This window comes from Macrotis lagotis, chromosome 3 (assembly GCF_037893015.1).
Source record: "Macrotis lagotis isolate mMagLag1 chromosome 3, bilby.v1.9.chrom.fasta, whole genome shotgun sequence".
In the NCBI taxonomy this organism is placed as follows: Eukaryota; Metazoa; Chordata; class Mammalia; order Peramelemorphia; family Peramelidae; genus Macrotis; species Macrotis lagotis.
The window spans coordinates 12,512,252-12,527,119 of record NC_133660.1 but is presented as its reverse complement, the minus strand read 5'-3'; the positions used below and the strand labels follow the sequence as shown (position 1 = coordinate 12,527,119).

Genomic DNA, 14,868 nt, shown 5'->3' with positions numbered 1-14,868 from the left:
ATGCGACCTCCTTAGCGAGACCAGTTGCTACTTGGAATGCCTAGTAAGCCAAAGGACCACCGACCCTCTGGAGTTTACTTAGGCCTCTAGAAAGCTCCTGAAAACTCTAGCTTGGAAGAGGGAAGAGGGAAGAAGAGCCCAGTCACAGACTTGGGAATTACCTCTGACTGGGAGCGAGGCTAGTCTTCAGACCATAACCAGATGGAACAACCAAAATGTTAAAGCTGAAAACCAACATAGAAGGTCTGAGAAAGAAATCACAAGATCTATAGGCTACCTCCTAGCTAGAGGAGGCGTTTAGTCACTGAGCATTACAGTTGACAGTAGAGGAGAGGTTCTCTAGCAAAGAGGTATCTGACATGTTCTCATTTATATAGAGAAAGAAGAAGGAAGAAGAGAGGAAAAATGATCACATCAATAATTAAGACTGTTTGAAGTGAGTCTGGATATCAGAAGCTGGCATCACCAGGGAACAGAACTTATAATTAAGTTATAAATGTGCTTTTAAAAGGGGTGTTGGCTATCAAAGAAGTCCCTAAGTACTCAAGGCAGACCCTCACAGAAGGTTAAAAGGGCAAAGATAACCCTAAGCAGTGGGCACTGATAACAAACAACCAGAAGACAAAAAGGTCTTGGGGCAGAAGACAGGGTAGGGACAGCAGAGCTAGTGATTAAGTCATAACTAGAATTCTCGATCCTAGCAAGGACCTGGGAAGGGCACTCAGAGCAGATATCATTAATTGGGACCCCTATCATTCTGACTTCAAAGCACAAAGCTTAAGGGGGAACAAAAGACTCATATAGCTAATAAGTGTCTGAGACTGGAATTTCACTGATTTTTCTGATCACAATTCCAACACTCCAAACATTCTATCACCTAGTCGCTTAAATATAGAGCACAGGAAGAACTAGGTTTGAGTTTCACCACTTACATACACACAGACTGCATGACCCTGGCTAAGTTGTTTAAACTTTCAGTGCCCCAGACCCCTCTCTGAGCTATAAATTGCACGAGAGATGACTTGAATTGGCAAAGGTGGTTTCCTACTCTAAACAAATCAAAGTTCTAGTGTCTGCCCCACCTCCAACCAAAAAAAGGCATTCCATATTTACTTGATGGGCAATTTAAAAAATTTTTCAAATAGTAATTCTGACTTTACAAAGTCATTACAAGATCAAACCCGTACCACCACTGATTCAAATGCCATTCTTACCTATTGCCACTGCTACTGACTCTGTCCTTAGATTCCATCATGACCAGTCAATGGAAAAAAGAGAAATCTGCTCATCTGGAAGAAAGAAAAAGATTTAAAGGTACAATTTATAAAAATGTTTCAGAGATAGGAAATCCATCATATTGAACTTCAATCCATAGATTGAAATATTTCTTACATACAGAATGTGAACATTGAGCCATGCTTTCCTACATACCTCCATTATCTGAGTAGATGATCAATAAATAATTTTGTAATGAATGAATGACTTCACACAATCATGGGCTCTCAGAAATTCCACAACATAATTAGAGAAGTCTTACCAAAATCCATACTCAAGGCACTCTATCCATAGAGCCTACTCTGGGCAAATTAAGACAAAAAACAAAGCGACAACAAATCAATCTTTCCTTCAGAGTTTCTCTCCTACTGAGGGAATAGTTATGTAAACAGAAAGATGCACTCATGATAACTGAAGGAGCACACTAATAAGCAGGAAAGTCAGAGAAATCTTCCTGTAAGAGACTGTAGTACATCTTAGGATAATTGGGTAATGTAAAACTATTCTAAATCCACTAGGAAAAGAAGGCAGAAATGGAATAATGTGTTCCTAAGAGCAAGGAAGTTCAGGATGCAACCTAGAATGACAAATTTAAGATTAATCCTGTAAGGACAAAAATATGAATATACAATAATGAAGAAGAGTTTGCAACATTTTTTAGAAAGAAAAGCAGAACTGAGGAAATTGTCTTTCATTTTCCTTTTTTTTCCCCCAGCCAATGGGATTAAGTGACTTGCTCATAGTCACACAGCTAGATAATTATTGAGCTAGAAAATTATTGAACTCAGGTCCTCCTTGACTCTAGGGCTGATACTCTATCCATTCTACTACCTAGCTGCCCCTTGTCCTTCAGTTTTTGTTTTGTTTTGTTTTGTTTTTTTGCAAGGCAGTGGGGTTAAGTAGCTTACCAAAGGTCACACGGCTAGGTAATTATTAAGTGTCTGAGGCCGGATTTGAACTCAGATACTCCTGACTCCAGGGCTAGTGCTCTATCCACTGCCCCACTGTCCATTTTTGAAGAAGACCCCAACATCAGGGATGTGATGCCCCATGACAAGCTCATGAACTGGATTTGAGTGAGGGGGGCTATGCTAAGTCACCAGCCTCACTTTCTCCTCCATTGTCATCTGGATGCAGTGAACAGATATGGTCAAAGGATATAAACAGGTGGTTTTTTGATGAAGAAATCAAAATAATTTGTAGTCATATATAGTCAAATTGCTCTAAATTACTTATTAAAAGAAATACAAATTAAAACAACCCCGAGACATCATTTTCCCTATCAGATTGGTTAAAATGATTGTAGGGGAAAATAACAACTGTTGAAGTGAATAAGTACAAATTGAGACACCAATTTACTATTTGCAGAATTGTCAACTGATCCAGCCATTTGGGAGAGCAATCTGAAACTCTGCCTAAAGAAACGTCCTTCTAAATGTACACAAAAAGACAGAGGTAAAGGCAGCAACCTGGTAGAAGAGATGGAAAAGGGACATTATGGGAAGAATCTGGAGACTTCATGCCTATAGGTAAATGCTTCTTTTGTGAGACTATCTTTTAACATACAGGAAAGGGGCACAAGGGAATAAGCAGGATTAAAAAGGAGTGATTCACAAGGGATCAAATCAAGGGGAAGGTAACCTCTGTGGTCTGTGGTCTCAGAAAGACCCTACAGGGAAAATGGGTGAGGAGAAAGAGCAAAAGACTGAAAAGGGGAGAAAAGAAGGAGGGGGATGCTTTGAAAGAAGCATATGGTTCCACAAGAATGCTCCTATGGGTGAAAGGGGTAATAAGGTCTGAGGCATTTATTGTCTGAAAAGTTTACTTGTCCTGGGCAGGGGGCGGGGGAGATAGAACCCCTAGGGATGCCTAGTAGCTGGACTAGTGGAAAAATGTGGACATAAAGAAAAGACAAATAAAGGAAAAAAGATCCAACAGGAGAGGGTATATAATGTACTCATACCATAGGGCAGTATCTTCTCTCACATTTGCAATACCAGGCATTGTTTTGAGAGTGAAGCACAATAAAAAGAGGATAAGCTCTGCTAGGCAAGACAAAAAGCATCTAGAAGGCAGATTCTAGAATGGATACCTTGAAAACTTTTTCAATATAAAGAATAAAGAGAAAAGGTGATCAAAGGGCTCAAGAATCAGAGAATTAAGGTAGAATAATAGAACAAGAAGATGGATAATGAAGAGAGTAAGAGAAATCCTTCTTAGAAAGAGATACAAAAATGAAATTTAAAAAAACTAATTAATAGGACAAGATGAAGGGGAAGAGAAGAAAAAAAGAGAGGGAGGTAATACATATCCAGATAAATGAAGAAAAGGAGAACAAATAAATAAAACCCTAAAGGGAAAGGGATAACAAAAAAGGGAAGAAAGGACTTGGAGTGGTGGAAGGAGGAAAAAAAAACCCAATGGAAACAAGGACACCTTGAAAAAAACTAAAAATAAGACCCTACAATCTGTGGTTTACCCCCCCAAAAAATTATTTTAAACAGACACAAAATAAAACCGAAGAGATGGAAAATATTTTTTACTATACATCAAGTGAATCCAAAAAATCAGGAGTTGTCATCATGCTAATAAATCAAAAACAAACATTCAGAAAATTAAAAGGAACAAACAAGCAATCTGGTACACTGAAAAGAACCACAGGCCACAAAACAGTTATCAGTAAAGAACTTTGGTACTGGGATCCAAATTCATGATGAAATGTTACTTGACCTTCATAGACAGTAATATAATAGTGAGAGGAGACTTCCCAATTTCTCTACAAGTTTTATGCAGCAGCAGAAGTAGCTTTAGATCCAAGAGGAGAAGATAATTGATTTATAAGAGTTTGTAATAGGGAAAGGAGGAGAGTATAGGTAAAATAGTGATGGCTTGGGAAAAAACCAAGGGGGGACCAGTGAAGATAAAGATTGATATAAAGAATCATAGGGAACTGAGAAAGATGGAATGATAGAAGATGAGATGAAGGCAGCTTTCCCTTTCTCCTTTCCCTTTCCTTCTTTCTTTCTTTAGCTCATTGGAAAGCCTTATCAGACATATATTTTGTTCTTACTTTTCTTTCTCTTTGCAATTTTTTTTTGTTGAACTAGTAGAAGAAAATAAAAACAAAAATGGGGAATATATGAAATAAATATGCTAAGAATTTGTTTGAATAAGAAAAAGGATTCCTGGAAAAGGATCATAGAAAAATGGAAGGAAGATGCCTTTGATTAATACCTGAATAGGAGCAGACTGACCTTTTGGTTTTTAGGTCAGTAAACTGGAGGTAGAATGGGGCTTCCTTCCTAAGCTTGTATGGGACTTGTGTTAACAAAGATGATGATATTGTTGCTAAGGGGGCTTACAATCTCGCAGCTAAGAATTCTTGAGTTTTCATTATGTATTGCTGTTTAGCTATATTAGTCATGTCTGACTTCATGACTCTACTTGAGAAGTTTTCTTGGCAAAAATATTGGAGGTTTGCCATTTCCTCTGCTTCATTTTACAGTTGAAGAAACTGAGGTGAATTACATTTAGTGACTTGCCCAGGGTCTCACAACTAGTATCTATATTTGAGCTCAAATCCTGATCCTAGGCCCACCAGCTTCTAGCTACCTTTTCATGTGTATACAACAAACAATTTTAAATGGAGTATTGTAGTAAATATTTCTGAATCAATTATGATTAACCTGGAATTCTAGCTGTTATGAAAAGTTTGCTTTGTGAAAATGATACACTAGACCCAAGGGTCTTACTTTCTTTGTGCAGTCACTAAAAACAAAACAAAATTAAAAACACCACCCAAACTCATGGACCTCTGATTAAGAACTTCAAACTTGAGGATAACGGTGTTCCTTTATAATCATCCTGTGGAATCTGAATCTGTGATAAAAAACAGGCTTGCTTTTTTAAAATACAATTTGCCAGGCTAATTTTTATTTTGAGGTTATTGGACATATACATATATATACCATCTATATACATATGTTTATATGTATTTATAACCACTGTCATCATATACACTATGAGACAATAGAGTTCTTCTATACTTGAGACCTTTCTGGTTATATTTTTTGTTTGTTATCATTTTGAACTGGATAAAATTAGGGATCCTTAGCTTTTCACTGACGAAAAAGGTGGAATAGCTTTAAAGAATGGATATGTTGCTTTTGCTTTGTATTAAAAATTAATGAAAAGATAAATACGGTTAAATGAACAGATATAACCTGAAACCTAACAATGTAACTTTATAGAGCAAACTGTTCTCAAGATATGATTTTCATTTATCAGTATATATTTTCATTGATCAGTATATATTCTCATTGCAAAACTGGATATCAATTGCTGTCTTATGTGACATTTTCTAGATGTGCTGGAACTTTAAAGATGAATTTCATTTTCTTAAAAAGAGTAAACATTTTTAACTTTGCTATTGCCTTTTAAAAAAATCTCAAATGGAGAGAGGTGAAATTTACAGTAAACTGAATGGGCCAAACAGAATGACCAATTTTGTTTGTTTGATTAGCCTAAACCAATAAATTGGGTCTATGATCTCTCTCAAAAACCAAAGACTTTGAAGTAGAACTCACAAGGAAAGGAAGACAATGTGATTGGTAGACAGTATCATGGAAATGGGACTGGTTAAATCAAGGAAAGTGGACGAGCACCCACATGAGGTTAATAATTGCCCTTTTCCAGGAATGTTTGATTGATTTATGGGCTCCATTTGCATATTGCAGATCCTCTTAGTGGACTTGAGTTAGCAGACTTCTTGATGCTTTTTTTCTAGAAAGGATTCTTAAGGAAACAATGACTTTCCCTAATAGTGCAAGGACAATGTATCTCATAAAACTAGCTTCAGGACTGAAAGATTTCATAGAAGGGGACAGAGAATAGTAGGAAAGCACCAAGATGGTAGGAACTTGCCTGAGAACTCCCAAATTCCCCTCCAAATAACTCAAAATAATGTCTCAAAGGCAAGGAAATGGGAATGCTGGTCCAAGTTCTAGGGTGGAAAAGGATGCTTGTGGTCATTCAACGACAGGTCAAGAGAACAATGTTAATCAATTGCTGCTATTGTTTTCATAAATGAAATCCTGAGGAAGTTCTTGTGTAGCAGGTGACAGAGCTTACCAGTTTTTTATCTTTGTGGAATCAGACTGAAATCAATATTGATACTTTAGAGATGGAAGGAAAATTAAAAGTAATTAGTACATTCCTTCACCCCTATTTTGCAGATGATGTAACTGAGATACAAGGAGGCAATTGAATAATTGGTAAAGATCACAGTTCTTCTATGGCCCAGTGTGTTTGTAATCAGTAGAGGGAAAATCTAACACTTAGGGAGAGATTAAAGAAAGGGAAAGTTGTAGAAGGGTCAATGTGCCAAAGAAGATAAAATGAATGGGATAATTGGTACTTGTAGTAATTGGTATGAAGGGCCTCTAGTTAAAGAGGAGAGAAGTACCTCAGTGATGTAAAATGAAGAAAAAAAGATTAAAGGAAACACCCAGAAAATGAAATTTGAGACAAGGTTCTCAGCTGTAGAGTAAGGTGGGAAGCCTGAGTAGGAATAAAAAAATTTGGAAAAGGTACAATGGTGAGCAGGTGTTCAGAGGTATAGAATTGCCTTGCTTCAGTGAGGGTCCAGTTGAGATTCTGCAGCAAAAATGTGTAGACGTTCCAATCAGTATGGGTGAGTGATTTTTCTCTAGCTTTCTTCTCTTGCACATGAAGTGGAGTGAAGGCAGTGAATGGTGAGAAGAACATTAGGCGCGGCATGGTAGAAGGTCAGAAGACAAGATACTCAAGAGGACCATGTAGAACTGACCTGTATTCATGAAGGGTTCAAAATGGAGAAGTAAGGATAGTGCAAGGATGGCCAAAGAAATTAAGGGTAGTAGGACCAGGGTTCTAGAGTAAAGATGAAGAACAGAATTGGGTAGTGTTAGAAGGAAACATGGGATGACAATATAAGGACCTCCTGGTCACAAGAGGAAAGATTAGGGGCTGGTCATTAAGACCTCTTTAAACCTCTCTAAAATAGAAATTACATAGAAGAGATAAGGCAATTTCAGCAGTAGCCATGGTCTAGAACACAAAATACCCTAAAGAAGTTAACATTTCTGTGAACTAAGAGCAAAAAAACCTAATCCTTAACTCCTAACACATACACACTAAGCTCTTTAAAACACATTCTATGATAGCAGGGCTGCCGCCCAAGCTAACCCATCAGCCTACAATAGAACTCAATTCTACCCTGTCCCTTTCTCCCAGAGCTACAGAAAACAAAAAGGCTGAAGCTTGCTCAGGCTAATATAGGATAAAGTAAGGAAGGATATATGTGGGGACTGCAGGACACTCCAGAAAATCTGAGGGATAAGAGTCCAGTATGCTATTATCCATTTGAGGACAATTCTGGTCCCTTAAAGTCACCTAAGAGAGGCTAAGAGACCTGTAAAATGTGAATTGTCAGGGCGGCTAGGTGGCTTAGTGGATAAAGCACAGGCCTTGGAGTCAGAAGGACCTGGGTTCAAATCTGATCAGACATTTTTTTTTTAAATATGTATTTAAGGAGCAGCTAGGTGGTGCAGTGGATAGAGCACCGGCCTGAGTTCAAATCTGACCTCAGATACTTAATAATGACCTAGCTGTATGGCCTTGGGCAAGCCACTTAACCCCATTTGCCTTTCAAAAAACCTAAAAACAACAAAAAAAAATGTGAATTGTCCAGTGGAGGGGGTTAAGGTTGGATTGAATTCAACCTCCAATGAAACCACTATCAAAGTGGAAAGAATCCAAAAGTGACCAACAGGAAATTAGAAGAAAAATAAATCCTCAGTTCTTGGGCATAAGCAGATAAAACAAGGAAATTAATAATAATAGAAGAGAATACAGTCAGCAGATCAGGTAAAATGGTCTGGAACTCTATGAATAAATATTGCAGACAAAGGAAAATAAATCAACAGTTGATTTATAAAAGATACTACAGTTTTTTTAAAAAAAAACAGAGAAGAATGAAGAATTTGCCTCAATAGAACTAATTGACAGAATAGAAAAACTTGAATCCAGGATAGAACATTTCATCAGAGAAAGAGATGAGTAAAGAGAAATAGAGAGACAAAGCCAAGAGAGACAGAGAGAGTTTATGAATTAATTGTGAAAGCAAATACAGGAAAGTGAAGGACAATTTGGAAGAGAAACAAAAAGCAATTAACACTGAAAGTAAAACATTTATCTCTAAGACAGGATGTACAGAGATAACAAAAGGATAAGGAAGAGACAATTTATAGGTCTCCAGGAACAACATAAGTCAAAAAACTTCAACAACATGATGCAAGAAATAATACAAGAAAACTGCAAAAACCTCTAAGCACAGAAAACACAGTGCCAATCAAAAGAACTCATAGACTGGCTCCAGAAAAATACCTATGCTGAAAACCAGTGATTTCATTTTGAAATTCCAGTGACAAATAATAAATTCTGCAAATGACCCCAAAAGGAAAACCTTTAAAATATATATTTTTTTATTTTATTTTATTTTTTAGGTTTTTGCAAGGCAAATGGGGTTAAGTGGCTTGCCCAAGGCCACACAGCTAGGTCATTATTAAGTGTCTGAGCCCGGATTTGAACCCAAGTCCTCCTGACTCCAGGGCCGGTGCTTTATCTACTACGCCACCTAGCCACCCCAGGAAAGAAATTTCAACAAAGACAGGACTATTTTATTTTCAATTTTTTTTGCACACCAGAAACTACAAGAAGGAATTTGGAATAATGTGTTATGAAAAGCAAAGGTGTTAACCTAATGTGACATATTCAGGAAATCCAAGTTTAACTATCAATGAAAAAAAGATGAGTTTCCATTGAGTTCCCATTCCAAGAAAAGAACTAAACAAATTATTTGCTTTTCAAAATGTTCAAATATATAAAATATATAAAATATATAAAATATATAATAAATAAAATATATAAAAAAGGTAAACATAAATTAAACAAGGCCAATATCAAAGTAACAACAGAGTAACACATGTTTTGAAAATGTGAAATTGTGGGGTGGCTAGGTGGCACAGTGGACAGAGCACCAGCCCTGGAGTCAGGAGGACCTGAGTTCAAATCCTGCCTTAGACACTTAATAATGACCTAGCTGTGTGGCCTTGGGCAAGCCTGTTTGCCTTGCAAAAACCTTAAAAAAAAAAGAAAATGTGAAATTATTTCAATGTGATTGATGTATTAGGGAACAGTTAAGCTTAATTGAAGTTTTGAGTTTGCTTATGCTACATTTCTTTCTGAAGAAACAATAAAGAATAGAGAAAAACGCATCATTTTAAAATACCTCTCAACCTACAACTCTCCCAAAGTTCACTGCCATAAGTAAACTTCAAGTCACTTTCAAGGTAAAGTGCCATATTGATTTTAAGTCTTCTGGTACAGGAGGAGCTGAGGTCAAAGAAGTCTGATCCTCACCCATGGATGACCACCCCACCTTGGACCACCCACCACTAGCTTGCCTGCCTGGCAGTAGCTATTCACTTTGCCAGTCCAGGTCAAGGGAGAATTGAGAGGGAATAGGGGAGGAAGATAAATGGAAATATGTCAAATCAAATGAAAAGTGAAGAGTGTAGTATCAGAAAAAAAGATAGGCTACAGGAGAATGAATGAGGCAAAAGAAGAGACTGAACCTGGTGGTGGGGGGATGCAATCAAAAAAAGAAAATGAAAATTTAAAACAAAACATGTTGAATAGGAAAAGAAGAATAGAAATTTTGATTGAGGGGAGGAAAAAGAGGGGAAGAATTCAATAACTAGAGAGGAGGGAAGAAAAAACAGCTAGTAGATTAAGGTAGAGCTCCCCTGATATCACAAAAAGTTTAAAAAATAATGATAAAATAAATATTAATACCTGCTCACTGATCTGTTATATATATATATATATAAAATTCCTGAATGATTTGTCACTTTCATAGACTAAACAGCTAAATTTATATATTTTAGTCTCAAATATGGGGAAAGAAACGAGACAAGCTATGCCTCATCTCAGATTGCGCAATCTCTCACAAACTGGGTTGGTCCATTCACTGAGTGCCAGCCTGTTGCTATTTCTCTGTATCTTGCCAGTGTAATGTTTGTAGACCCTTTTAGTATATATTATAAATATATATTCTCATTTTGCATAGTCTAGATAAGGGGCTGGGTACCCAGGCCTGAGGGTCATATTAGTCTGGTGTTGCCAAGGCAACCACAGGAGGGACTTGAAAAAAAATCAATAAATCTGACAGTTTTTAGGGATTAATTATGTTTGATCAAAGTCCATGAATGATGTTATTGATATCCAAATGGTCCTTAACAGAAAAGAGGTCACGCACCCCTGCTGATAATGCATTTCACATATCAATATTAAATATTTAGTGTTGTTGGTCTTGATTTTAACAGCCATGGGATGAGGCAGTCAGTACATCCGCCTCCCAAAAGGGGGTGCCTGTACTGCCATATCAAGTTTTATGTTTGATTTATGAGAAGACAGCAAGTGGCAGGCCCAAGCTAGAGCCAAATGTACCAGAGCAGCCCTCGTCACCATGGTAACCAACAGACTTTGAAAACTTAAAAAGAGGGGCCGCTAGGTGGCTTAGTGGATAAAGCACCAGCCCTGGAGTCAGGAGGACCTGGCTTCAAATCCGGTCTCAGACACTTAATAATTCCCTAGCTGTGTGGCCTTGGGCAAGCCACTTAACCCTGTTTGCCTTGCAAAAACCTAAAAAACAACAACAAAAAAACCTTAAAAAGAGATAAAGAGAACTTGTACTACAAAGTCAAGGAAATGTTTGCCCAGAAAGACTGGCAAAGGGACTTCATTTGCAAATTAAGATAAGACAAGATAAGACACCCTAGTCTGCAAGTTCATCTCTTATTTCTTTTTCTCTCTCCTCTCTGTCTCTCTCCCTTTCTCATTCCCCCCCCCAGCTGCCTTACATTTAATATTCTGCATTATATGTGTGTGTGTGTCTATGTGTATGTGCTTGTTCTAATATGAGATAGGAAATATAGTGTCTAAAGCTGCCAGTTAGCATAGAATATTTATAACATATTCTGCTTCCTCTTATACACCCAGTTAATTATGGTAAATTTAAGCTAACTCTTTCAGGTTCATAAAATGCAAATCCTGCCTCCCCAGCCATGGACTGCCCTACTCCCCACAGATCGCTGGCTGAAAGGATAGGAAAGAGGGAAATTTTTTCAACAGTAGATACTTTTAAAGAGAAATGGGGATCTTACAATAGGTCTAATGTGAAAGTATTTGGTTCTTACAGGGGCCATTCATTCTGTCTCAGGAGAAAGGGAATCAGAGTTCCTTGAACATCTCAGAGTGGGATCTCTCAGAAAAATGGGAGGACATGGATCTATGGAGATTTCCAGGCAAATGATGTAATGGTGTCAATAATGAACAGTATACACCTCATACCTCTCAGACTGGCCAGTATGACCAGAAAGGACAATGATCAATGTTGGTGGAGCTGTGAACACATCCAACCTTTCTGGAGAGCAATTTGGGATTTTGCCCAAAGAGCAACGAAAATGTACATACCCTTTTGACCCAGCAATACCATTACTGGGTCTATACCCTGAAGAGATGATGAAAAAGGGTAAAAACATCACTTGTACAAAAATGTTTACACAGCAGCCCTGTTTGTGGTGGCAAAAAAATTGAAATTAAGTGAATGTCCTTCAATTGGGGAATGGCTTAACAAACTGTACTTTATCTGTGTATGTGTGTGTGTGTGTGTGTGTGTGTTATGTTACACTGTTGTTCTATTTAGAAACCAGAAGGGGATGGGAATTCAGGGAAGCCTGGAGGGATTTGCATGAACTGATGCTGAGTGAGATGAACAGAACCAGAAAAACACTGTACACCCTAACAGCAACATGGGGGCGATGATCCACCTTGAATGACTTGCCCATTCCATCAGTGCAACAACCAGGGACAATTTGGGGCTGTCTACAATGGAGAGTGCCATCTGTATCCAGATAAAGAACCATGGAATTGGAACAAAGACCAAGGACTATTCCCTTTAATTTAGAAAAAAAATATCTTATCGTCTGATCTTGTTACCTCTTAGACTTCTCTTTAAGGATGTGATTTCTCTCTCATCACACTCAATTTGGATCAAGGTACAACATGGAAACAATGTAAAGACTGACAAATTGCCTTCTGTGGGGGGTGGGGGAGGAGTAAGATGGGGAGGGGATTGTAAAACTCAAAATAGCATCTTTAATTAAAATTTTAAAAAGGACCAAATTAGAAATCAAATTAGAAAAAAAGCATTATTACATAATTTGAGTATCTCATACTTTATATTTTTCTTCCTTAACGATATGATTTCTCTGTCACCACATTCAGCTGAGATCAGTGTATAACATGGAACCAATGTAAAGACTAACAGAATGTCTTTCCTGGGGAGTGGGGGAGGGAAGCAAGAATGGGGGGAAAATTGTAAAACAAAATCAATAAAATCTTTCTTTTTAAAAAAATGATGGGGCAGCTAAGTGGATAGAGCATAGGCCCGGGAGTCAGGAGTACCTGAGTTCAAATCTGGCCTCGAATACTTAATCATGACCTAGCTGTGTGACCTTGGGCAAGCCACTTAACCCCTTTTGCCTTGCAAAAAACCTAAAAGACAAAAAACAAAAGCAAAAAATAATGAATGGTATGACCAGGGATATAGGAAACTTCATTCCATGGAAGCAATATTCTCTCTACCACTTGGAGAAATCAGTTCAAGTCAAAGAGGACAGGATCTATATGGGAAAAAAGGAGAAATAAAGAAAATGCATCAAGTAGATAGCTTTTAGACAGTAAAAGGTTTATTATGTATAAGAAGCATAAATTAAAGAATATGTAAAGGAAAGATAAATAATGAAGAGAATGAGACAAAGAAACCCTTTTTTAGGAAAAAAAGGAAATGAGAATTTAAAAACAAACCAAGTTGAAGGGGATGAGAGGAATGGGAGTTTGAATTGAGAGGAAAAAGAGAGAAAGGATTCAATAACTAAAATGGAAGAAACAAGCAACTGGTAAATTAAGCGACATTTTGAAACTAGGAAGTGGATATAAGGGGTTAAAGTGGAGGGAAAGAGAGCTCTTGGGATAAAGGAATTCCAAGTTGTATTTAAGTGGGAATGCAATTTGTGCATTGACATGAAGTGGAGGGTCCTGGGCAATGAGAATGTTGAGGAACCATGGAAGTGCTTGGCTTGTTTTCTGAATTGAAAATAGGATAAGCAACTAAACATGTGAAAAGAAAACACAAGAGAGCAGCCTACATGATGAAGACTTCAAGCTGGAGAGGACAGAAAACCATTTAAGCGGTAAACTACACAAATCTGGGTACGGCTACACACAGCCCAGATCCGTATTTCTTTTTACTTCGCTAATCTGGAGATCTCCCCTCTCGAAGTGTATTTACGAGAGAGAGCCCAGAACACCCACATCCAAAGTAATGGGCTAAATCTGAATCCGGGGATCTCCTTTGATTTCTCCCGGCTCCAGGCTGTTTCTCAGCCAAATCTTCCTAGAGAAGACAAACTTTTCCTAGTTCTTTCCCTGCCCGCAGCCTCTGCAGGAAGCTCGCCCTCCACTCCCCAAAGGACATGCCTTCTGCCTTAGGCATCGAGGCTGCATCACTTCCACAGTTGGGTTTCTAGTTACTAGGGGGATTTGAGGAAGGGGAAAGGGGCTGGGGTGGGGTGGGGGAGGGGGAAATGGTCAAGGGAAGACCCGAGAAAGCCACGAGAGTCTCTGCCCACCCACCCGAGACTTTTATCCTTTTCCCACCATAAACAAACTCCTGATTACGTATTCCTTTGCGGATAATCACAATCTATCTCAGAAAACAAACGAAGAAAATATAAACTAACGTCCGCATATCCCCACCCCACCCCCAGCCCCACAGTATGGCTGGTTTTTTCCTCCCAGAGTTTTGTTCTCCCCTCCCCACCCCCTCGCCCACCAAGGGCGAGGAAGATGCCCCAGGCAGCTACTTTAAGGGAGGGGGCTAGATTAAAGTCTTTCTAGATAGAGCCGAGAGCTTACCTTCCAGGTGTGGGGTGGCCGTGCTCTCCTGGTCGCCCCCTTCCCCTCCTTGACTGGGCTAAGCCCAAAGGAGAAATGAGTGATTTGCTGGGTGCGCGTACCGGCCCGACGCGGGCGCCTCGGCTTCAGCCGGTGCCAAGGCTAGTCCCGACGCCAAGAGGGCCGGGAGAGCCGGCCTGTGGGGCCCAGCCAATGGAGAGCGGCGCCAGCTCCGGGACCCGCCCCTGGAGGCGGGCCGTCCCCGCCCCGCGCCCTCCCACCTCCCCTCCCCCGCCCCCCGCCCCGCCCCTCCCCGCCCCTCAAGCTCCCAGGCCTACCTCTCCTGCTGGGGATGCCCGGGCCCCCTCCTTACTCACCAGCCGAGTGGGCAGCGGCAGGCCTCCCCTCTGCCAAGTCCAACCACAGACGGCGGGTGGGCAGCAGGAGATGGCGCCTACCCATGGAGAGCTGCTGAAGATGGTCCTCCATGTCTGCAGAGGCAGATGGGTGAGGAGCACGGACTCCCTTATCAGT

General features: G+C 39.3%; 1 protein-coding gene across 1 annotated transcript in view; it reads right to left on the bottom strand.

The window, feature by feature from the left end:
* Window positions 1–14,507, bottom strand: part of AFF1 (ALF transcription elongation factor 1) — a 166,075-nt gene extending 151,568 nt beyond the window's left edge. Inside the window, 2 exon segments of the mRNA XM_074228110.1 lie at window positions 1,215–1,289; window positions 14,356–14,507. Of these exon segments, the coding sequence (XP_074084211.1) occupies window positions 1,215–1,255 (41 nt within the window). The 5' untranslated portion in view covers window positions 1,256–1,289; window positions 14,356–14,507.
* Window positions 14,508–14,868: the final 361 nt, after the last annotated feature.